Source organism: Serinus canaria, chromosome Z, assembly GCF_022539315.1.
Source record: "Serinus canaria isolate serCan28SL12 chromosome Z, serCan2020, whole genome shotgun sequence".
Taxonomy (NCBI): Eukaryota; Metazoa; Chordata; class Aves; order Passeriformes; family Fringillidae; genus Serinus; species Serinus canaria.
In genome coordinates this window covers 9754995-9778021 of record NC_066343.1, presented here as the reverse complement: position 1 = coordinate 9778021, position 23027 = coordinate 9754995, and the positions used below count along the sequence as shown (strand labels likewise).

The following is a 23027-nucleotide window of genomic DNA, read 5'->3' as shown; positions in this document are numbered from 1 at the left end:
GCCAGGAGTTACAAGCCACAAGGGTTTGGGTAGAGTGTTAGTGAATTTATCCCAGGGTGAAAATGTGCAAATTTGGGGATTTGGAATGGGGGTTCAGGAGGCAAGATGGAGGAATCTGGGCGTGTGCTGTCCTTCCTCCTGTTCCTTCTCAGGCTCCATCCTCTGCTGTGATGGTGGCACTTTAGGGTTGGTTTGGGTAGGGACAGACTGTCTGCCATGGGTGACAGCTATTGGGAAGTTATGGTAAATAAAGCTCACGGAGCTCTTGGTATAAACAGCCAACACCAGCCTGAGGGTGTCGGTGTGCCACAGCCCGGCCCGCCGGACAGGCCTGGGCGGGTCAGGGACACAATGGTATAGAGAAGGGAAAATAAACAACCTTGAAAGGCAGAACCCACACATCTGGGCTTCTTCTTTGGTCTGGGGCTGGGAAAAGAGACTTTCTAACTCCTGGGGGTCATCTCAACACCAGAGACCTCGTCAGCACAGCACCCAGAGCCTGTCCCAGCTTCCCAGCCTGGAGTGCTCCAGGGGCTTGGAAAGTCCTTTCAGTGTAGAAATTGTTCCTAATACCCCATGTAAACCTTTTCTGAGTGTTGTAGGGTGTTGGAATCCTGGCTGCTGAGAATTTGAGACTTTCTGTGCTGCCAGGCACTGACCCCCAGGAGAACACTGCATTGACCTGAGGCCATGGAGAAGCTTCCAAAATGTAATGACAGAACTGGGATTTTGGGTGTGGGGTTTGAATAGAAGTGTGTGATATCACAGGGTGGAAAACTCTGAGTTTAAGGGTTTAAAATATAGTAATATGTATAAGGCAAGATGGAGGTTCTAGGGCAGAAACTGGTCCTTCTCTTTCTCCTCTTTCTCTCTTTCTTTCTCTCTTTCGTCTTTCTCTTTCTCTTTCTCTTTCTCTTTCTCTTTTCTCTTTCTCTTTCTCTTTCTCTTTCTCTTCTCTTTCTCTTTCTCTTTCTCTTTCTCTTCTCTTTCTCCTTCTTCTCCTTCTCCTTCTCATTCTCCTTCTTTTCCTTCTCCCTCTCCTTCTTCTCCTTCACCTTCTTCTGCATAGCTTTGGGTGGTTTTGTGTAATTGGATAAAAAAGTCCACATTGCGTCCATGAGTTGTTGGTTATTGGTTAAAAATGAAAATAATTTAGGTATCACTTCTTAATTGGACAGTTTATCCTTAAAAGGCCTTGTAGAGAGAGAGAGAGAGATAGGGCTCCATGTTTAGTTTGTTAGAGTGATGTGCTGTAGAACTCACAGCTTGTGAGGCTGTGATATGGATAAGAATTAATAAACATCCGAGTACAAACGTGAAACATTTTCTGGCAATTTAATCCTAACCTTGGCAGAAAAGAAGCAAAGAATCCAGAAAAAATGAGCTTCCCTCACCACAACGTGTCAGCAATGGGTTTGAGAAAAGGGGGGAGAAGAGGTTTGCATTAGACCTGGGTTAAGGAACACAGGAATAGCTCCCAAGGTGACCCCAGAACACTCCACAGGCTGTGCAGGTAGGTCAGACTCTGAGCTGTGCTTGCCATAAAACAGCTCAGAGGGGTGAAACTGGGCATTTCACATCCAAAATCCAGTGGCTACCTGTCCCCTGGTTTGGGGCCAATCCAGCTGGCCAGCATCCACTATATTGCCAGTCTCAAAAGTCATCTAAACCCCAAGTTTCTCCTTAGCCTTCACATCTAGGGTCTCTTCTTCAGGAAGAATCTCCCAAGAGCAAAACTAAGCGATACTGGATGTCCAAAGCTCTTGTCTTTAGAGGACATTTCACTCCAGCAATGTCACTTATTAATGATAGTTAATGTCACTTCACCTTGACAAATCCCTGTGTTCACACAGCCTGTCATTTTAAACTCAGATGTTTGAGTTTACGAGTGCCAACAGCTGTTCCTAAAATTTCCAAGGACTAGAGAGTGACAGGAAGTGTTGCCCACTTGAGCAAACATGGGCTAAAAGGTCTTTTTAGAAAAGGTCCTGAAGGATTGAAATAGCTTTTTCTTAAGAAAAACACCTGTCATTATATAGTGCCAACAAAACACATTTAAGTCAGTTTAGCAAAAACTAAAATAACTTTTTAATATGTTTTTTATCATATATAGATGTTCTAGTGATGTGCATTTCCTGGGGATGTCACTGTCTGCTTGGTCTAAATTCATTGGCATAAATTAAAATTCCTGCCTAATACAAAACTTGCCCAGATTGACTTTCCATTTTCAAATCAATACCCACAAACTTTTCCTCCCATCCCCCCTTCCTGCATTTTCATCTCTGCCACCAGAATTCCCTTTCACAACAACATTATTTCATGTTGATTTTCACCTTTCTTACTCTGCCTCTGTCAGCCTGGAAAGGTTTTCCACAGGGAGTGAGCCAGGCTGAGGGCATGGGAGGGATGTGGGGGAGAAAATCAGTATTCCAAATCTTTTCCTTTAAATCCTCATCCACTGATCTGTGGGTGATGGCAGAGTGCAAGGGGACAGAACTTTGCTCCAGATCATCTTGCAGGGATAAGGGAGATGGGTTCTCTTTATAAACTGAAAGGATGAGGAAACCAGCACAACCTGTTCAGGTTGATGAGAGGAAAACCATCTTTATTTCCCCCAAAAAGCAAAGGGGGTGGTCTGGCATTTCATCATTTTGCCATCAGCTGTTTTCAAGCTGCAATATCAGCCTAGCTGCAGTATGATTTGATATTCACCAAAATCCATGTTTTCTTTACAGAGCACGTATTCCAGTGGAAAAGCACTTTTGGGAGATACAGGGGATGTTACCTTGCCGTGTACTAAAAAAATCCATGTAGTTTGGAATTTTTGGTCCTTGGTAAGAATTTTTGATCTTCGGTAACCCAAGATCCTTTCAAATCCTGGAATTTGGATCTCTGCTAAGGATTTTAGCTGATCTGGAAGCTGCCCTGGTTTAAGCAGAGGTGGAAGAAGTTCCCTTCAGGAAGAACCAGAGGGATCCCTCCTCCAGCAAGTAAACAGCACCATCAGCAATATCTGGTGCTTCTTCCTCCTTTCCCAAGCTTATTAAGAATATTTATTTTGACAAAGTCATGGTACTTGGGTGAGCCCAACGTTTGTTCCAACTCTGAAAAGACTAAACTGGGATCCCGCTGCCTTTTGCAATTAAATCTTCCATCACCTGCTTAGAAAAGTCAGTTTTTTCTTTTCCCTCTGTTTTTCAAACCTGTGGAACAGCAGGGCCTTTAGTGAACACTCAGATCTGCCACAGATCTTTTTCTGTGACCTGTGCCAAACCTCTGCTTTGCTCTTTTTCCTTACCAAGTAGCAGCATTACATGCAATTTTCACCTTGCAGGCTGTAAGAAACACAGGACCCAAATTCCTGCCATTCTCCTGCTACCAGAGACGACCACCCCATTTATCCCTTTCCCTAAACTGATTGCCCTCCTGTCTCAAAAAGGACTTTTACTGCCAGGGGGCTGCTCACCACTGCATGATGTAACTTCCAGAGATTAATCCCAGCAGCCTTGCTCCTTACACTGCTCCATCCTGCAGGAACACCAAGAGTGTTTTTCTTCCTTTTGCTTTCTCCTCCAACCACCACAGAAACGGCTGCTGGGCCACTTTCAGCTTCATTTCATTTGTCCCACCTTTTGGCATCTGGAAATCTGGAGGCATTTTGGTACTGTCACCAATCCGTCCCTGCCCCAGCAATAAATTCCTCACTCGTAGAACTCGAGGTCCTGCTTTTCTGTTCTGTCAGCATTTACACAGTGGCTGAGCCTCTGCTGCACTAACAGCTGATGGCTTCCCCACCTGGAAATAGTTGTTTGCTATGGAAAACAAAATTTGCCATCAAATTGCACTGTACAAGCCCTTAGGCTTCCTTCCAGGTCTGTTGCTGGAGGGCTGCAATGATACACCTTTTTCTGGGTGATGTTTCTGTCCTTACTTCTTTTCTCTGCCTTGCTAACAGCTTTGTGTGGCCTTCAAGCTTTTGTCCATGTTTCCTCCAAGCATTGTTTGTTTCTTTTTTATCATTCATCAGGAAGAACAATGTGCTCATGGAGTCCTGCACACGTCACTGCTTAAAATCAACAACACAAGTTGTGTGTTTTCTCTGGAAAAGAATGGATTTTGTTTTTGCACCAGCTGTTTCAAGTCCCATGGCCCAGAGATGGTCTCTGCTTGTGCTCAGAGCAGAGATGTCACCTACAGAAATGAATTTGCTCTTAGAAAGGGTATCACATTGATCATAACCATACCCACATGGTGATCCTCAATTTTCCACCAACCACTGTCCTGGCAAAGCAATTTCTGATGCCAAAGCTCTCTTGGCAGCAAATCCTTTCCACTGGCAGCCCCCTGACAGCCTGCCTGCATCCTGCTGACCCCACTGCTGCAATTCCAGGACTTGTGTTTTCTCCTACAGGGCTCCTCCATCCCCAGCCTGATAAGTTGTCTCAGGCAGGAGATGCCATTAAACCAAAAGTTCTGCTGTCATGGAGATGTCTCTATCTAATGTCAGGAATTTGTGCATCTGGAAAACTGGAATGTGTGCCCCAACCAGCACCTTCTCTTTTGCTGTTTGAGGTCTCCCAGAGGAGTTGTCCTGGCTGATCTCTGCCCTGTGGGGTGCACTCCAAGAATTCAAACACTGTTGTTGTCTAAGGGGACAGGAGGATGTTCAGAGCAGCACTAGGTACTCTGCAGAGACTGTCATGGGCATGAAAGATGAAAAATCTGCATTCAGATCATAGAACCACAGAATAGCTGGGGTTGAAAAGGGTTTCAAAGTGTCGCCCTGTCATGGCAGGGACACCTCCCACTGTCCCAGGCTGCTCCCAGCCCCAGTGTCCAGCCTGGCCTTGGGCACTGCCAGGGATCCAGGGGCAGCCCCAGCTGCTCTGGGCACCCTGTGCCAGGGCCTGCCCACCCTGCCAGGAACACTTCCTCCTTGCCAAGATCCCATCCAGCCCTGCCCTCTGGCATTTTGAAGCCATCTCCTTTTGTCCTGGCACTCCAGACCCTTGTGGCATCTCTGGTTTCGTCTTCTATTCCTCCACTCCAACCCCAGCCTTGTTGCCCAGACTGGAGTTCAGGGATGCTCCAGGTGAAGGAATGATGATATTTGTCATGGTAGCACCTTGCCCTCACAGCAGAGCCACCCCTGTGACACGGGTGTGTGCATCTTGCAGGATGTTGGTACAGAAACATTTTGAGGTTTACATCAGTATTATAAAAATTTTCCAGACCTGAATAACTTGTCATTCCCTGTCTAAATAAACAAGCATGGGTGACAGGTTTTTTTAGTGGGTTTTTTTTGTTGTTGTTTTTTTTTTTAATAAGGAATGTTGTCAGACCTATTTTATTATGCGTAATAGAAGGAGGTGAAAAAAAATCAATATAAGCACTGCATCTAACCTAATTAAAACTACAATCACAATGTTATCTGAATGTGTTACAACATTGTTAAATCCAACAAGTAGACAAGAAAACAACAAATCTATGCAGGGTTTTTTATACATATGGTGAGAAAGTTTGCAAAGTGTTAAAATATATTTTCTGTTCTGTGTGTTTCTGGTACAAGGAAGTGATGTGTAGATTAGTGTATATTTAATGAACAGAGCCTTGACTTTTACAAGCAATAATCGACTTCAAAACATACAATGTATATCTTAAAATATCCCCTAAAGCTGCTCATATAAAGTCAAATCCAGCACCTACTAAAGTTCAGCCAGCTGACTCTTTGACTCCAGTGGGCACTTGACCAAGCCCATGGTAATTGTGAAGTACCTGACAGTCTAGTTGTATTCATATGAAAAAAATCACATTGCATAGATTTAAACAGGAAGACATGCAATAACAAGACAAGTCACAGTATAGCAAAACCTTGTTTCTTTGGTGAAACAGAAGCAGTTATAAAAGTTACAAAGATTTTAGACTTTCATTCACAAAAAAAAAAAAAAAAAAAAAAAACAAACCCCAGACATTCACATTATACACTATACAAGATAATAATATAAATAGAGAAAAGTATTATGTGCATTGTTTGGGGGTGAGGGGTGGGGAATGGACTGGCCAACGCAAGGAGGTCCTGCCACAAGGGTGGGGAGCAGCCCCTGCCATTCCTCAGGAGATGTTGTCAGAACTCTGGTTTCAGCTGTGGCAAGGTCACTCCATGGGCAGCTCTGCCCTGTTGGCTGCATTTCAATTTTTCTCCTTTCCCTCTCAGTTTTTTTGTCCCCATCACAACCCCACGCGAACACAGAGGCGCAAACCTCACGCCTGTGTGTGTTTTTCATGTTACTTTAAAAGGTACATCCTAAGGAACTTACTTTATTTTCACGGGGTTTTTTTAACTGTTATTTTTTTTTTTCCTTTTTTTTTTGAAACTTTTTTTTTTTTTTACCTTTTTTTGTCCTGTGCCCAAAGGTGTGCAAGGCACTTTGCAGGAACAACAGTCCTTTCAGTGGAGAGGCCGTTTCAAACGTCACCTCCTACACTCACTGTACACATCCAGGTCAGTGGTGGCACTGACCAGGGCAAGAAATCATAACAGAAAACTCCTACGTACACACTGCACCAAACTACGACCTAGAACCAATCTGTGCACACACTTCTTTAGAGAAAGCCAAGGTCCTGATTCTTCTGTGGATCACGCACAGCTCTCACCCATCCAGCCAACAAATTATCCTGTTTAGCAGGAATTTTTGTTCTCCGGGGAAAAAGAGCAAGCTGAACTGAAAGATGGTTCCAAAAGTGGAGCTCAGGGGCTAATACTGCACTGGTGAGCTCTTTGAATCTCCTTTGTATGGGTAAAATAACATCCAATAAATTAAATCAGTATGGCTTACTTCATTTATTTATGTACGCTTCACAGCTGCAGCATTCATACACAAACATTCATTACTTTATAAAAAGATTAAAAAATGGTTATATATACAAAATTATTTACTTTTTTGATTTTTGTTTGTTTTCTACAAAAAAAAAAATCCCCCAAACACCAGGTCTACCTCCATTTTAGAATGCAGAGACCTGTAATATAGACCTTGTGGTTAATATCATGAAAGTAATTTTTTTCCTTGTTTCCTTTTTTTTCTCTTCTCAAAAAAAGCCAAAAAAACAAATAAACAACAACAAAAAAGTGGCCCTGGTTGATAAAGTTAATGTATTAGCACTTGGAATTTTACAGGCTCTCCTTGTCATACACAACTCCTCCACACAGTCCTTTCTCACATGTGCTGAAGCTGGAATGGAGAGCAGAAAAAACATTCCATATTGCAGTCCCTAGTTCATGCTTCGTGCCACTTTTATGTGCTCTGCCTAAACTTTTCATCTCATGGGACACAAACTGTACCTTGGGTGGGAATTGGCACAGCTCCCATTAAATAGAAAAAAAAAAAAAAAAAAAAGTCATGTCACTTGTGTGTTTATCTTCACCTGATAATTGCAAATTTCAGTCAGTGAAGTCTTTATTTCAACCATTTCCAGCCTAGGTAAACAACACAGAAACAACGTCATAAATGACTGAAGACCTCTGAGGCCGTTCTAACCATAAATATGCCTGAAATTAGTGTGACTTTTCATTTTATATACAGGATTTTAAAAACAACACACAGTCAAACAACATTAAAATCATCTTATTTACATTTTCATTGGTGCTAAAATTGAGCTGTTTAAATATTGCAGAAGGCTGGTACATATCATAAAATGGTCCACACCGATGGCATATAGAAAACTAATAATCTTTATAGGCTGGAAATGGTTTCCTTTTATCCCCATAAGCACTTCTCCTCTTTTTTTATTTATTTCTTAAATTTTCTGATAAACACTGCAATTTTTATTTTTTTCCTTTTTTTTTTTTGCAAAACGCGTCGTGAATACTGCAGTCCTTAGTTTCAAAACGATTCGATAATACTCCTATAAGTGATAGAAAAAGGCACAGAAAGTTATGACTTTGGCTGAAATGGTGGAAATCCCCAATTCACCATTTAGCTCTCAGCGCCTCGAGTCCTGCCACGTCCTGATCCAGCGGTGGTAGTGCTTGGACGAGTTTAACGACGTCCCCTTGCCTGATGAGGAGTGTTTGTAGTAGTATTTCTTAGAGTAAGTCCTTTGGTATGTGGAGGCTGCAGAGAGAAGAGAGAAGGGAAAGAAAAAAAAAGGGAAATTCGTTTAAAATTAAGCTGTGAATGGGCAGGCTACACTTCAAAACACAGTTGTGTTTATTCCTCGTTAATTAGAGGGTAAACAAATGATTAACAGGAGCTGTGGCAGTGTTACAGGCATCCACACAGCTGCAGAAAGAGTCATTAGCATTATTAGGAACCTGTTGATTCCAGGATTTTCTGACTTTAAAATAATCCCAATGCCTTCTGGAATGATGCCTTAAGATTTTAGCCTTTGTGCTTTTCAAATCCTGTACTGCTCTAGGGCGTGACTCTAAACTCCAAATAGAGTGTTAGTTACTGTCTTCACATTTTGGTCAGACAACACAACTCCTCTAGGCCTGAGGACAGCCTCAGGCCCTGAAAGTACAAACAAAAGTGAACTGGGGGAGCAAGCTGAGGGTAAATGACTTCATTACCTGAGGCTGGAATTGGAGGATTAACCCCTGAGATGTAAATGCACCAAACTTTTAATTGTGTGAGAAACTTAGGACCATTGTCCACCTTGGGTGTAGCCTCTGGGAGGCTTCTGACTGCCCAAAATGTACCTTTTGAAGGCCTTTAATAAATACCCACTTTATTCTCTTAATATAGTCCAGCCTCTGTTCTAGGCAGCCACTCCAAGGCATCAGCAGACACAGAAGAGGAAAATTTCCATTAGTTTTGAATGCTTGGTGTTTTCCCACTCTAATTTGTCCTACCAGACTTGCTCCTCTCTTACAATACACATTCATGACTTATTAATTGCAAATTAGCCCGCTGTTTCTGATTTGCAGTGTTTTTCTTTCAGAGAACTCACGATTCATGCAAGTAATTTTGGGCATATCCCATCGTCCGTTCCCCTGGCAGCGGATGGTCGGGATGTGGCGCTGGATGAAGCCATCCTTGCAGTGGTATCTGATGAGGGAGTTGATCTCATAACGGGGCTTCATCTTCCCAAAGGTCTTTGCATTTTCCACGACAGGAGGCTGGCCACAAGCCACTGGAAGGAAGAGAGAGCATCACCCAAAACTTCAGTTTATGAGCCCAGTTTGAGCTGGGACCGGCCTCTGAGCCCTGGCTAAGGGAAGGTGACAAGGGACCTCAGCTGGACTCCCAAAGGAACATCCAGACATGGACAGGGGGATCAGTCTGCCCTGCAGATGTCCAGTCTTGTAAACCAAAAGTAATAGTGTTGGAAACTGGAAAATGGCAGGCATTTTGGTCAGTATTGCCTTTTTGGTTTAAATTCTAAAAGTAAATTCAAGCCAAAAAGTTGGCATACTCACACAAAGAAACCTGAAAACCTGAAAGGCATTTAAGGAAAAAGTCCTTTTTTTCAGGATTCTTCATGTCATCCTCAGTGACAGGCTGCTCAAAAGGACTGAAAACTGATGTGTCCATCAAGGTCTAAAGAACATGGTCAAAAGTACAAAAGTACGGAGTGGCAATTTGGCAAATTATGCTTTTGTCACAGCAAAGTTTGTACCTGTTCCTTTCTTGCAGGTATAAGTGAGATGGTAATTGCATGGGACATCATTCCACTGCCCGTTCTCATGCCAGATTATAACAACACAGTCTTCCCCAGCAGAAAAGAAGCTGTCTGGCTGGTTTGGTCTCCAGTTCTCATATTGCTGCAGAAAAGAGAAGCAAAACCATCAATCCCAGTGCTGGAGAATATTTACATTACCAAAAGAGCACATGATCTCACCTGTGGCGAGAAGCAATCTCAACTGTTTGATTCAGGCTGCTAAGAGTGGGCTAAACAAAGGTAGATTTATAATATCCTCCCCCTGTTTTAAATATTATCTCAAGGGGGAAAATGTTCTGGTCTAACTTCTCATTTACTGTAAATTGATGTCAGGGGAACAAAACAAAGAGACACAAGCAAAACTGGATTCTAAGTGTGTCAAAACCACTCTTTCCTACATAAATATCACAAAGTATAATGCAAGAAAATAGAGTAAATGTCCCATGACCCTCATTAGAACACATCTACAAAGTGAGAAATTACAGACCAACTTCCCAGACTTGGATTATTTATGACATTGGATGATTTCATTCAGTTAATGAAGTCATTCCACAGGGATGACATGCAGAATTAGGTGCAACATGAGTGAAACAGTCAGAGTGTGGCCCCCAAAACCCCTGGAGACTGGTGTTTCCACTACAAATGCTAGGTGGCAGTCTGAGCCCAGACAGCAGCCTCTCAACTTTAGAAATGTTGATTCAAATTCTGCCCTCTGTTGAAAAACCAGCGTCAAACACCTTTGAAAACATGTGAATAACAGCAGAAAGTGCTTCTTCAAAATGCACTACACTTAGAAGTAGAAATATGAGGTTTGATATGTGCAAACCAACCAACCAAACAAAACCTCACAAAATAACCTTCAAATGGCTGTGAAATACCAGCATAATGTCAGTTTTGGGTGAAAATTTGGGAAGATTCAGTCTGTTTTTACAATCAACCAGCAGGAACAGTAGCAACACTTTTGTCAGACTGATTGAAACTTGTGCAGGAGGTATCAGGGGACATACAGCCTCCTGTCCTGGCAGCCAGCAGAGGTGGGATAATCCCTCACTTTGCTCCCAAACAAAGCACAGGAATCTGAGATCTCCATAATGTTTTGTCAAGAAAAGTGAGAGAATATTTGGAAACCACTCCTAGCGATTTTTGATTTTCGCTGGGATTTCTGTTGTGTCACTCCAGGAAGAATTTAAGAAAGGATAAAAATAGCTATCTGTAAGAACTGGAATTCACATAAATGCCAGACATTACCCAGGCAGCTAGCCCCTTGTATGGGCAAAATGACACAGTTTCTACAGTGCTTATACTTTCCTCAGTGCTTACATCTTTCTGACTAAACCTGGACCATACAAATGTCATGAAAGTTTAGTTTTCTATTTCCTTAACTTTGTGAAATAACCCCTATCCACTGCCTGGGTGAACACATTTTAGAAATAAAGTTAACATACCCCACACAAGTAGTATTTACCTTACAATGAATCAAACTGTGAAAGGAAAATTAGTTAAATACTTAACCTTTTCCTACCACGTGTCATCTTACCCATCATGGGTTTTAATTATCCAGGCAATTTAACCAGCACAGTCTGAATAAATTTGTTCTGCACTGAATTTATTACCTCTAATAAAACATCCCCCTTTTCAGCTGGAACTAAATTAACTCCACCTCAACTTTTCAGTGTTTAACAGCCCTAAATTACAGTACACACCAACTCATTTACTCAAGTTTAGGATCCATTTGCTTTCAAGAACGTGTGCATAGGTACAAAAATTAAAGAAAACTATAAGGTTAGTGGCAGAAAGTTTCATCAATAATGTCCTGAGAGTCAGGGAAATATTTCAGCAAGGCTTGCAGCTGTTTCTTGTGGAAATAATACTGCAGAGCTGCTTGCTTCCATAGGGATGAGAGTGTGGGAATTAAGGATATTTAGTGGCTATTGGGGGCGTGTGAGCTGGAGGTGCTCAGCAGCCTGCCAGCTCCCACCCTCAGCACACAGACTCCATATGCTCTTACTTGCCTTGCCAAAATGACTCCAAAATTCAAGTTTGCTTAGCTGGCAGGGCTGCAGTGTAGTGGCAGAGTATTACATCTAGGCCCTGTGGTTTGTTCAAGAATGTCTGATATCCTCCTGCATGACTTGCTGTTACCTCACATCTGATATCGTCATTGCACAGATTTATTTTGGCTGAGGAGCTCTGATTTTCCTGGGTCTGGTGCCAGAATTGCTTAGCAGAGGAAGTTCCAGACTGCTGAATTGCTTTCTTAGGTCCCCACCCAGCCCCTCTGTAGTTTTCCAGTTCCTTATTTAGACACTGATAATGGGACAATGATACAAGGAGATTCTAACAGTTTGAGTGGAACCGGCTACTAGACAAATAAGCTAATATTTTGCATTTCTCTTATGGAATAGATCTTTGCATGAGCATAGGCATGAATCTGGTTTCCACTGGTGTAGATCTGGGTGACTGCACCATCACCAGTAAAACCATATCAGCAAAAAATTAATGGGAAAAATCCTTTGGCAACGCTGTATCATTCTTAAAACAAAACCTAAATAGAATCAAATACTTGGTGAATACATGGAAGAAAAGTTGCTGCATGGTTTTTAGCCCTTGTCAGAAATATTGACACTGGGTGATTGCACAGAGTGACCTAAAAACCATCACTACTCTGATCTTTAAGCAACATTACCACAACAGACACGATTTTTTTTCCTCTGTATTGAAATGCAAAGGGCTTCCAGAATGTACATGTCTGGACATATAATCTGAATTATGTACAAGACACAAAATGTACCTCAGAGGAGGTTTGTCTGGCCACAGTTCTCCTCCAGCTGTGGTGGCTGGAGATCCAGAGCAATCAGAGTATCTCAGCAAGGTTTGGGTTGAAAGGAACCTTTAAAATCATCCAGTGCCACCCCCTGCCATGGGCAGGGACACCTTCCACCAGAACAGGCTGTTCCAAGCCCTGTCCAGCTGATAACAAAATCAGCTAAAATTTTTTGTTCTCTGTGTTTTTTTACCACAACCCATCCTTGATCAAGCACAGACCGCAGGCTCAGGCCGACACCACTGCACCACCCACTCTGAAAACCTCTCAATATCCTCAGTGGCAGGGTGGTTGGGACTTTTCCTCAAAAACCTGAGGTTTCTGTGTAGCCAGGTGACTGCAGGACCTAGCCCCAGGGACAGGGGTTCAGTCCCTGTGCCTTCCTTTGGTCCTTGGGGAGTCTGCCTGACCATCATTTCAGGATGAGAAGTGGAGTTTATACCCTTCGTGCTTTTACTCATACTGTAATAATTAGTTGATCTTACTTGTACTTTTTTGGTTTTATAGTTGAAATCAAAGCCTTCTCTGTCACAGTGGATTTATTTGTTCTGGCTTTCTCAGCTAAAAGGCCCTGAAAATTGTCCTGCAGAGTGTGGATGGTCCATGGACTTGGAGCTGGAGCCCAGTTGGGATTCAGCTCTTCAGGCTTCTACGTGGCACTCGATAATGCACTTGGCTGGCCATTCACAGCCCATAAAACAGGGAAAAATCTATTCTCTTGCCTCACAGGAGGAGTATGGATATGATGGCTTCAAAAGCCCATGAGGACATTTTATTAAGTTCCACATTTTTGGGGAAGATTTCCTTATATGGCACTGCATAAACTCTCAGCGTGTTGGGTGGCAGGCTGACTCGTCACATAAAATGAGCTAAAAACACCAGGACTACAGCAGGAGCTGTAAAGCAGAAAACTTGATTAGCTGGTCACTACCTATTCTCATTCAGATGGCTGCTAATTAAACAGAAGGGGCATAATCTTCCAATCATGGACAAGGTCCCACCTCCTGGGATTTGTTATTCAAAATCTCAGACAAGCAGCCTTTCTTGACTGGCTCATTTCCTCCCTGATGGGTAATCCACTCAGCTTTCTCAGGTGCTTGCCCAGGTGGATCCAGGAGTATCTCAGCTTTGAGGCACTCCTTTGGAAATCTCAGCCCTTCTTTTATCTCCAAAAGGCTCATCAAGTGCCTGAGATCAATCACCTGCAATTTGCATTCCGGAAGAGCCAACAAGAACTGTGTTTAACGAAGCACAATAAAAAAACACACGGGATGCCAACAAAACTTTACTGCTTGACCTCTGTATTGTGTAAAGGCCAATAATATTCCGTATAGGACTGAATCTAGGAAATCATTTACTTGAAATACACTTATTTAGATTTACAGGTTAAGGCTTTTCCTTCTGGAGAAAGGAAACATGTTTTCAGCATGCTAAACTAAGCTCTCTCTACAAATCTGTCCTGGCACTTTTTAGAGCTTGCAGTTGTGATTTTTATTTTCTTTACTTCTGGCTACTTCCTTATCTGATTCCTCCTTAATGCAAGACTAATGAGGCAAATTAGAGAAAAATCAACAATGGAAGAGGTAGGGACTGGCTGATTGGATACTTTCTGTGCCATTTCATCTCAAAGTGAAGCAACATTTCCTGCCTGGCATTTATCACTAAGCTGAAACCACCACTGCAGACCTTATTATCACCATTTTCTTCTCCTGCCATAGCTCTGATAAGAACAGGAATACAATTCTGTATTTTTTTTTTCAACACAAGAGCAGACAAAGCCTTAGAAATCTTTATCAGGAAAGCCCTGAATGAGTCCCTCACTGTGGGGGTTGTTATAATTGGACAGCCTAAGTAAAAATTACATCTCACTTTCAGTGAGTCTTGGGAATTACTCGGTGGCTGAACTTCAACAAGATCAGCACGAGGTTACAATGAGCACATGCAACAGTCCAGGAAAACCTCATTTGTGACTGTGGAGCAGCACTGATGCTGTTACAGGAGACTCTTGGGAAGTTTAAACAGGATTGCCTTTCTTTTCCATAGGAACAAAAATCAACCAGATTTCTGTGAAGATTTGGCCATGTATGAGATACTTCCACTGCGGTCACCTAGTATTTAAATGCATTTTTACATGGGAAAGACAACAAGCTATCTTCCAGTGCAGGCTCTGTTCCAGGAAAATTCCCTCCAGTCCTGCAAAGGATTTTTCTATGTCATTTTAAGAAAGGAAGCAGACTGACAGAACTCACCAAAAGCGTTCTTGAGATGAAAAACTCCATTCAGTGAGAGTTTAAGCACACATCTTGATTTAAAGGCGTGGGTCATGCCTTAAGGGGGATGATCACAGGGAAGATCACATGCAGATTCAGACAGATGCTAAAATAATTGCCTGGAGGAGGCACCAAGTGTGTGCATAAATCTTTGCTGGGAGAAACTCAAATCAATTTGAAGACAGCTCCTATATTTAAACCTATCTACAAGTACACACAAAAATCACATGTCGTGATCCTGATATTTTTTTTTTTTTTTAGATTCTGGTTGAATGGCTTCCCTTTAGCTCCTAATCTGAGTTTTATTTGCATATGATTTGGGAAATTGGCAGGGTTTGGAGCAGGCAGGAGCCCAACACTCCCCATGACTGAGTCACACTGTGAGCAAGACAAACTCCCAGGAGGAGCTTTGCTAAATACTTCTGCAAAAGATTTCACTTGCAGGGGTTGGGTTTTTTGGTAACAGAGAGATGGAATGTGTTGGGAAACTTTTTTAGTCCTGTGCAGCAGCTTGCAAAAAAAAGAAAGGGACTCTGGAAAACACACATTCATGTGCATCTATCCCCAAGAAGTGATTGCAGATTAAATAAGTAGGAAGAGTGCTGCAAAAAGAAATACTTTGGGAAGGAATCTAACGAATTGAAATTCAGCCAGTGGGAAAAAAAGGCTACCTGACGAAATTGAAACGCCATCAGTCCTATAATTTTGGGAGGAAATGTTTGTATGGTGGAGCAGATGGGATGTTTAAAGCAACACCATGGAATGACGACTTTTCCATGAGAAGCAGAAAACGGGCAGTGAGACCCCACTAGGTGACGCTGTCTGCTTGCTCCAAAGCCCAGAGTTGCTCCAAAATTATAATTATTCAGAGCTATAACTTTCATTAACTCTTTCCAAGCTAAATGAAACCGTGGACTTTTACCTGCTCTTTACCATGTGTTGTTTTCAGAATAATAGCTTCATCACACACTGTACAGCTCGGTTTGGAGGGAATGCTGTGTGTGATGGGCTCTCAGAAGTCACTTCAGCAGCTGAGAAATCACGTCAAAAATGAGTGGCAGAGAAAGAAAGTAGGGTGGTAAGTGCTGTTTTGGTGTAATTCGTGTTTGTTTTGGACATTGACTTGAATATATATTAGCAGCACAATGCAAATTGTGTGGGGTGTGATTTAATCTTTTTGTGCACAGCTACCAGGAGAGGAAAAAAAAAAAACAAAAGAAAAAAGAGGGAAAATCCTGCACTTTGTCAGCAATTACTGCAGGTTTGAAGCTGTCCAAGAATTTTAGCCCAGAGAAACAAGTAATTTCAGCCCAGCAGTAACAAGTCTCTGAAGTAACTGCTGACCCCCCTGGTAAAAACAAGACAAAACTCCACTTTGTCCAAGAGGCCCTCGTTCCAACATCCTGAACCAAAAATATACCTGTCATTAATAACATTATATAGTTCTCCATTTAAACGTGGGTCAAATGAGCATCTTAAAAAGAGGCCGTAATGACTGACTGCAGCACAGAACCAAAACATTTGGTAGGTTTAAAATCTCCTTCTCCAAGGATCCTGTGGGACGTGGGCACAATGAGCTTTTTGTTTGCAGCTGACTACAGCACTTTTTTAGTTTGTTTGCTTTACTTAACCCTCAGAGGCAGGCTCCTTCACTACAATACTCCATGCCTTTTGAAGGTTTTGGGTTTTGTGTGTGTGTGTGTGTGTGTTCAATGAAGTTACTCTTTCTGAGAGGGGTGCAGTTACAGATTTGCTCAAGTTAAAGCCTTCTGATTTACCAACCAATAAAGGGAGGAAAAGAGAGGGCTTTGTTTTTTTGCCAGAATTAAGTTTCTGGGTTGTTTTCCTTCTTTTTCCTAATTTTTTTTTTTTTTTAAATTTCTATTCTAATGTACCTACCTAACACTGACAACCCGAGGAACTGGCTTTGCAGAGCACAAAGCTTAAACACCCCTGTGCTGAAGGGGAGGAAAAACCAAGGCAGGGTCTCTGTACAGCTTTAAAAGTGGCAATATCCCCATCCCTTTCCTGGCTGGCAGCATTCTCCCAGTGACAGACAATCTGGCCACAGACGCTGGCCAGCTCCTTATTCCAGCAGTAATCTTATGTAATGGCAGTGAGCTCACCGCCCTACAAAGCACTAATTATCAGCAGCGTTTTCCAGGGGATGTGAAAAACCCCCCTCGTGGGGCAGGGGGCCCTGGGCACGGCCCCAAGTTGCTGTATGTGCTTAATCCATAACATGAATGGCTCCAAAGGGCTCCTTGTCTGCTCTGCCTGCTCACAAGGGTCCTTAGCAAACACAAAGGGGGAGCTGCCAAAAGCAACACCAGATTTTTTTTTTCTTTTTTTTTTTTTTTTTTTTCTGTTTGGATGGGTGTGCTTTACAGCTGTAAAAGTTACCATTCACAGAGCTAAGTGAATTATTTAAATTAGATTTCACTGGTGTATTTTCAAGCTTCCCGTTGTTAATTATTAAATGCCCCAGCCTGATAATGTAAGTTTTGTTGTTCTGTAGTTTGTATTGCAACACATTTAAAGTATAAAAAGATCCAAGTAGGCAAATTCCTCTGCTCACACACTTCCTTCTCCTGCAACACTGTGTTTTTTTTCCCAAATATGTTTGTTTTCACTGCTTAGAGCCTTATAGATAATTGTGGGATGAAGCCTGTCCTTGATACATACTTGAAAGTGTTGTTCACTGCTGCAGAAATGCTGGGGGAAAAGTCTAGAGTAAAGTGCACGAACAATTTAGATTCTGTAATTTTCTAAATGTAAATAAAGACTACATACAGCCATTTTCATTGCCCTGTAGAATGTACATCAGAGGGAAAATAATGTTCTCCCACACCAAAGCCAACAGAACAGCCCTACAGCTACCCTGAACAGAAGAAAAGCAGAGCCAGCAAACCACGCTCTCAAAACCACTCTATTATTCTCTCCTGCCTCTTGAATCCATCCATGTAATCATACCTGAAACGTCTTGAGCAGAAATTCGATTGATTTTCAGGAAGCAATGATTACCAAAGCTCTAAAAGAGCTGGGGTGCTGCAAGTTCTCTGAACACACCTCAGGGGCTCCTCTCACCACCTTCACTTTTGGGGCAAATTACCCGAAATCAGGGACCAGGCAGATTTGCCAAAGTTTGCAGCTTCCTGCTGGTCCACACAACCTCAGGTGATGCTCCCAGCCCCAGCTCAGTGTCAGTGGCCCCAGCTCTCACTGAACTTGCCCCATGTGTGAGGATCTGGGTTTCCTGAAAGGACACCCACTTCTTGTGCTGCACTAACACAGCTGCCAACAACTCTTTCCCCTTCAAACAAAAAAAGGTGGTGTTGGTTTGCCCAAAAAATGGTTTTGTTGTGTGTCTCATCAGCTCCAGAACATGAATTCCACCTCTCCCAACCAAGAGAACCACTGAGAGGTTATTTCTTTCAAAAACAGAAAAATAAATAAGTAAGAGAAATAAAACAAAAAAGAGGGCAGGGACATGATGTAGATGAGAAAAGATTGGTCCCTGCCACCCAGATACAGCACAGCAAATCAGAAAGAAAAAACAAATACATGTGAGCAGCCACAGGATCCCTCAGCTTACTGTAATTAAAGCCTATTTTATTCTGCCCATTGGACAGTGTGCCCTAAGCTTAGCCAAGGAGCATTTTGAAGATACCTTCTGATTTTTAAAAAATGTTAAAAAAATATAACAAATGTAAGCAAATTCATTTGGCAAAAAAAAAATATCCTGTAATGACAGACCAGTTAGCTGAAAGCCATTTTCTTTATGCAAAGTGCCACCTCAGCTGACAATTAAACTTCAAGGCATGAGAGGTGGGACACAACCACTTGATTCAATTAATTTTGTTCTCTCAAGCCCCGTCTGTGTTTGGGTTGCAGTGGGTACAACAAGCTGAAAATGTGTGTTTCACCCAGCAGATGGTGAGGCTTTATCTGCACAAGATTGTGCCATTTTGCCTGAAAGGCAGGAAACTGCTGGCTAATTTTGAATTAAAACCACTTTACAGTTGAGGAGTAAACTTGCCAAATCCCTCTGAAATCTCACGGATAATGATGCATCACACATTTCAGTGAGGTAGATCAAAAAGCTTCCTCAAGGTCTCTATTCAGGAGCAGAGCCTCCAATGCTGTGATTTAGGAGTGGCCCTATTTCTATTTTATTAGGATAATTGTTCTTGTCCTAGAAGTTGGGGTTTTTTAAATGGAAAACAGTCAGACTCAATGCAAATATGGGCAAAAGTCAAGTGGGCCATGAAGATTTAAATACTATTTCTTGCTTTCTCACTGAATTTGGTTGTGTTCACTTCATTATTCATGACACCAACATTTTCCTCCAGAACTCTGAGAGCCAGAGCACGAAGATCACTCTTCATCTTTTCCAAAACTTGATTACTGGCACTATTTATCCAAGCTCAACATAAATTCTAGTTGAAGCACAAAAAATGTGCAAGGAATACAGGGGGTTTGGTTTTTTGGTTTTTTCCTGACTGCTGCTGCTGGTTTGGATGAATTGTTAACAGAGAGTATTTTCTATAGGAGTGAAAAAGGAATAATTCCAAGGTATCAAAAGTGGCTGACTATACTTAGTCTGCTATTAGGTAACTGAACAGTCTTTTTCAGAAGGGCTGAGACCCTGTCAAGGCTACTTTAAGTTCAGTGTAGGTTTCCCAGTAAGAACCATAATTCTATATTCTCATTTACATGCTTTGCCCAAATATCATGTTTAATGGTGGCTGGCTCTTGGCTTAGTTTTAAAACAATCTGGAAAAACACAACTTGTCAGGGGCTGAAAATGTCAAAAAATTAATGATTTCCTTCCATTGAACCCATTGGTTGGGAAACATTTTAGGTGCAAAGAGGAAAAAAAAAAAGGTATTTTATCCCTTTTCCCAAAATTGCCAATAAAATATCTGGCAAAAGAGTTGCTGTCAGTGTGCTGCATATTTCTGTTGGTTTTCCTAGTGTTGGTGGGAAATGAGTACCACAGTAATATAAACCTTTTTCTGTGTCTCCAGTAGGGAAGGCTGTGTTTCAAGCATTCCCAGTTTCCAATTCTAAGGGCTTGTTTTGGTTCAGAAGGAAAATTCATGTGAAAGAGAAACTTGTCACCCACAACATGTCTTGTTGTTGTTGATGTTGTTGTTAATTTGCTTTTTCTCTTAAGTGCACGAAGCATCAGAACTGTTAGGGGCTTATTTTTAATCCAGAAAACCTCATAAAGTCATGCAAGAGTGATTTTTTGGATTGGAGCAAGCTGTTATTGGAGAAAATTCAAAGAAGTATCAAGATAAAGATGAATGTGCAACTCTTGTAGCCGCACAATCACTCCTCTGATTGTATCTACAAGAAAACTGATACCAGGGGATCCCCAGCACACTTGACAAATTTTCCCCCATGCCAGAAGTCTTGAATGGAATTGTGAATAGACAATATTTTTTGGAGAGTGCATGGAGCTGGGAAAAAAATTTACAAACAGCTGAATACACATGCACCCTGATACATAAAGCAAGTCAAGGCTATTTCAATTTTGGCTATAGGCAAGAGTCACCTCTAAACTCAGAAATTCAATTTAGAACCTGAGTGTTGGTGTAAGAATGCTGATTTTTATGCTCACAAATTATGCTAATGAATATAAAGCCATCATGAATCTTGCTAACCTGCACACCCATAAAAGAGGCAAATTTTCTACCTGCATAGTATTTAAATTCACTGTAGTTTTAGGAGAACATCAGGGAAATAGATTGGATGCATATATTTAATTATGTTATCATTCTTATTAATTACCAGAGAAGTAATAAATCACTGTAACAACAAGTGTGGTTAGGAAGTATGGGAAATAAGTTAAAAGCCAGAGAAAAAGGAACAAATGAGGCAGCTGCTCAGAACCATGGGATCCAGAAACCATATGGAATGAGTTATGAGGAAAATCTATTGAAGCAATGAACATAAATGATTTCAGGAGACACCTAAATTGTTTCCGAAGGAAGAGACAGAGGGAAGTTGTTAAAAAGGAAAGAAAAATAAGGTGGGGAAAAAGATCAATCAAAGCAGAAATCTGTTGGACAGATAGTACCACTCTGGTCCTAGAATACCTTAATTTCATGAAATTGAACATTGCAGTAAAAATATAATGCCCATTTGGTCAGTAGCCTGAATTTAAAAAATAGGATCTCAGCTCTAGTTTTTATTTCCTCAAATTTATAGAATCAAGAATGATTTGGATTGTGAGGAACCATGGTCAGGGACACCTTCCACTAGACCAGGGTGATTAATTAGTGTCACAACGACTCTGTTTTAGGAATATCATATATTATCTTATGTATATTTATCTTATTTTGCACCTGGTGTCTGGAATCACCAAGGGGTGCCTTGCTACCACCCTGAGCCACCAGTGAGGCAACAGAAAGCTTCAGCACCGCTTCCCACCCCTCTTTGCTGTCACCTGCCACAGGCAGCCATGTCCCCAAGAAATGTCCCATTTATAAGCCATTTCAGAGCACTGTGAGGCTGTGGTTATTTACATGAAATGGCAAGAAGTGAAGCCTGCCTTGCCCCAGGTGTCTTTCCACACCAGCTGCAGCCACATGGTCTGCAGCAACACCAGGTGTGTCCAAATGCTCCCTGATTTAAAAGTTCACTCCCGGAAGGGAAAATAATAACGATTTTGGGCTTTTTCTTAATGTAATGTTCTTCACCGGGTGCTCAACAGCAAATAATTATCCTGTTCCTCCTACAGAAGAGATTATTTTGAATGGGAAAGAGTTTGATCATTTCCTATGTCCATCAGCTCTTTGATTTAGGTTTGTTGATGGTGGGCAAAGATGTTTGCCCTCTCCTTCTGCTGATTTTCCTTTTTGTTTTAAGTCAGGAGGTATCAACAGCATCTTAAAATTTTATGGCAGAATTATGGCTTGCATGCCTTCTGAACCAGCTGAGGATGGCTGCTGCAGAGCTGCCCCTCAGAGCAGGCTCCAGAAATACTTGTGAGGCTCCTCTGTGCACCCCAGAGACCCAGCAAAGGCAAGAGCTGAGTGCCAGGTCATCCCCCAAAAATGCATCCTGGTGAGTGAGGAGAATTGCCACACACGGCCTTGCGCAAGGCGAGACGGTCACAAACCAGCTCCAGCAGAGACCCTTAAACTACCACAGGCTCAGATTTTTGAGTATTTCTATTTCAAACCTTAGAGAGTTCCCACACATACAATAACAGGAACTAAGAACGAGACCTTAGAGCTAAACCACAAAATATTAGGTATGGCAAAATGAATTTACTGGCTCTTTGCTTGGGTCCATATTTAGCGACGGGGGGGGGGTTTGGCTTGTTTTTTGGGGGTTTTTTTTGTAATTTTTTTTTTTTTTTTAATGCATCTTCCCTCATTGCTGGTGGGAATTTGATAAGCCACCACAAAAAGAAATGAGTGGGTGATTTCAGCTCAAAGGCATCTTACCAGTGGGCTACCATCAGTCCAGCGGAAGTCACGCTCAAACATCTTGTCATTGAGGCCAATCCACTGGTAGTCATGGCCAATACCTAGGGAACCAGAGGGGTATTTCCATTAATTTTCCCATAAATGGAAGAGGTTTCAGCAAAGAAAATAATTTTTTGCAGAATGAATCAGACATCCTGTTCTTAAGATTATTCTGCTCTTTGTGCTAAAGACTGGTTTGGAGGCTCTTGTTTAGCGTCCTCATTTTAATTTGGGATGTGTATAAAAATGCAGATTCTCAGCTAACAGTTTTAAAGGACCCTGTCTCTTCACTCCCAGGGATGTCTACCAAGGCAAAGAGAATTAATTTCCTACCTGAGAACATTTGACACGAAGAAAAGAAAAAAAAAATTAAAATCACATATTCTAATCCACATTGTTCAAGTTTTGGTTAGGCTGGGACCACTGTTGTCTAAATTTTACAATACAACACAGTAGCTATTTATAATTATGGTGGCATTGGCTTGATGTCACTATATGCACAAAATGTGTCACATGCACAAAATACCTCAAGACTCCAGAAAACAAAACGTTTCAAAAAGACTCAATACCAAAACAAAAGTTCTTGTTCTCATCCCTCCTCCCAAAAAGAATTTTCTATTTAACAAATTATGTCTTTATAGTGATAGAGGACTTGTATTAACTGCAGAAGTCAACATTTATAACACAAAGCGTGCCTTTTATTTAACATTTTAAAGTTTGTTTTAAGCTGGAGATGCAAAAGCAGAGTGGTGAGGAGGAGATCTCACCATCTCTACACCCTCAGTGATC

General features: G+C 41.7%; 1 protein-coding gene across 4 annotated transcripts in view; it reads right to left on the bottom strand.

Annotated features, from left to right (window-relative positions):
* Nucleotides 1–6826: 6826 nt before the first annotated feature.
* The window catches only part of VCAN (versican), a 101056-nt gene continuing 84855 nt past the window's right edge, over nt 6827–23027 (bottom strand). For all 4 annotated transcript variants that reach the window (XM_050986984.1, XM_050986985.1, XM_050986986.1 and 1 more), the window contains 4 exons: nt 22218–22300; nt 9619–9763; nt 8950–9132; nt 6827–8111 (listed from right to left, as the gene is read on the bottom strand). In XM_050986984.1, coding sequence (XP_050842941.1) covers nt 7981–8111; nt 8950–9132; nt 9619–9763; nt 22218–22300 — 542 coding nt within the window. In that variant the 3' untranslated portion in view covers nt 6827–7980. The remainder of the gene's footprint in view (nt 8112–8949; nt 9133–9618; nt 9764–22217; nt 22301–23027) is intronic.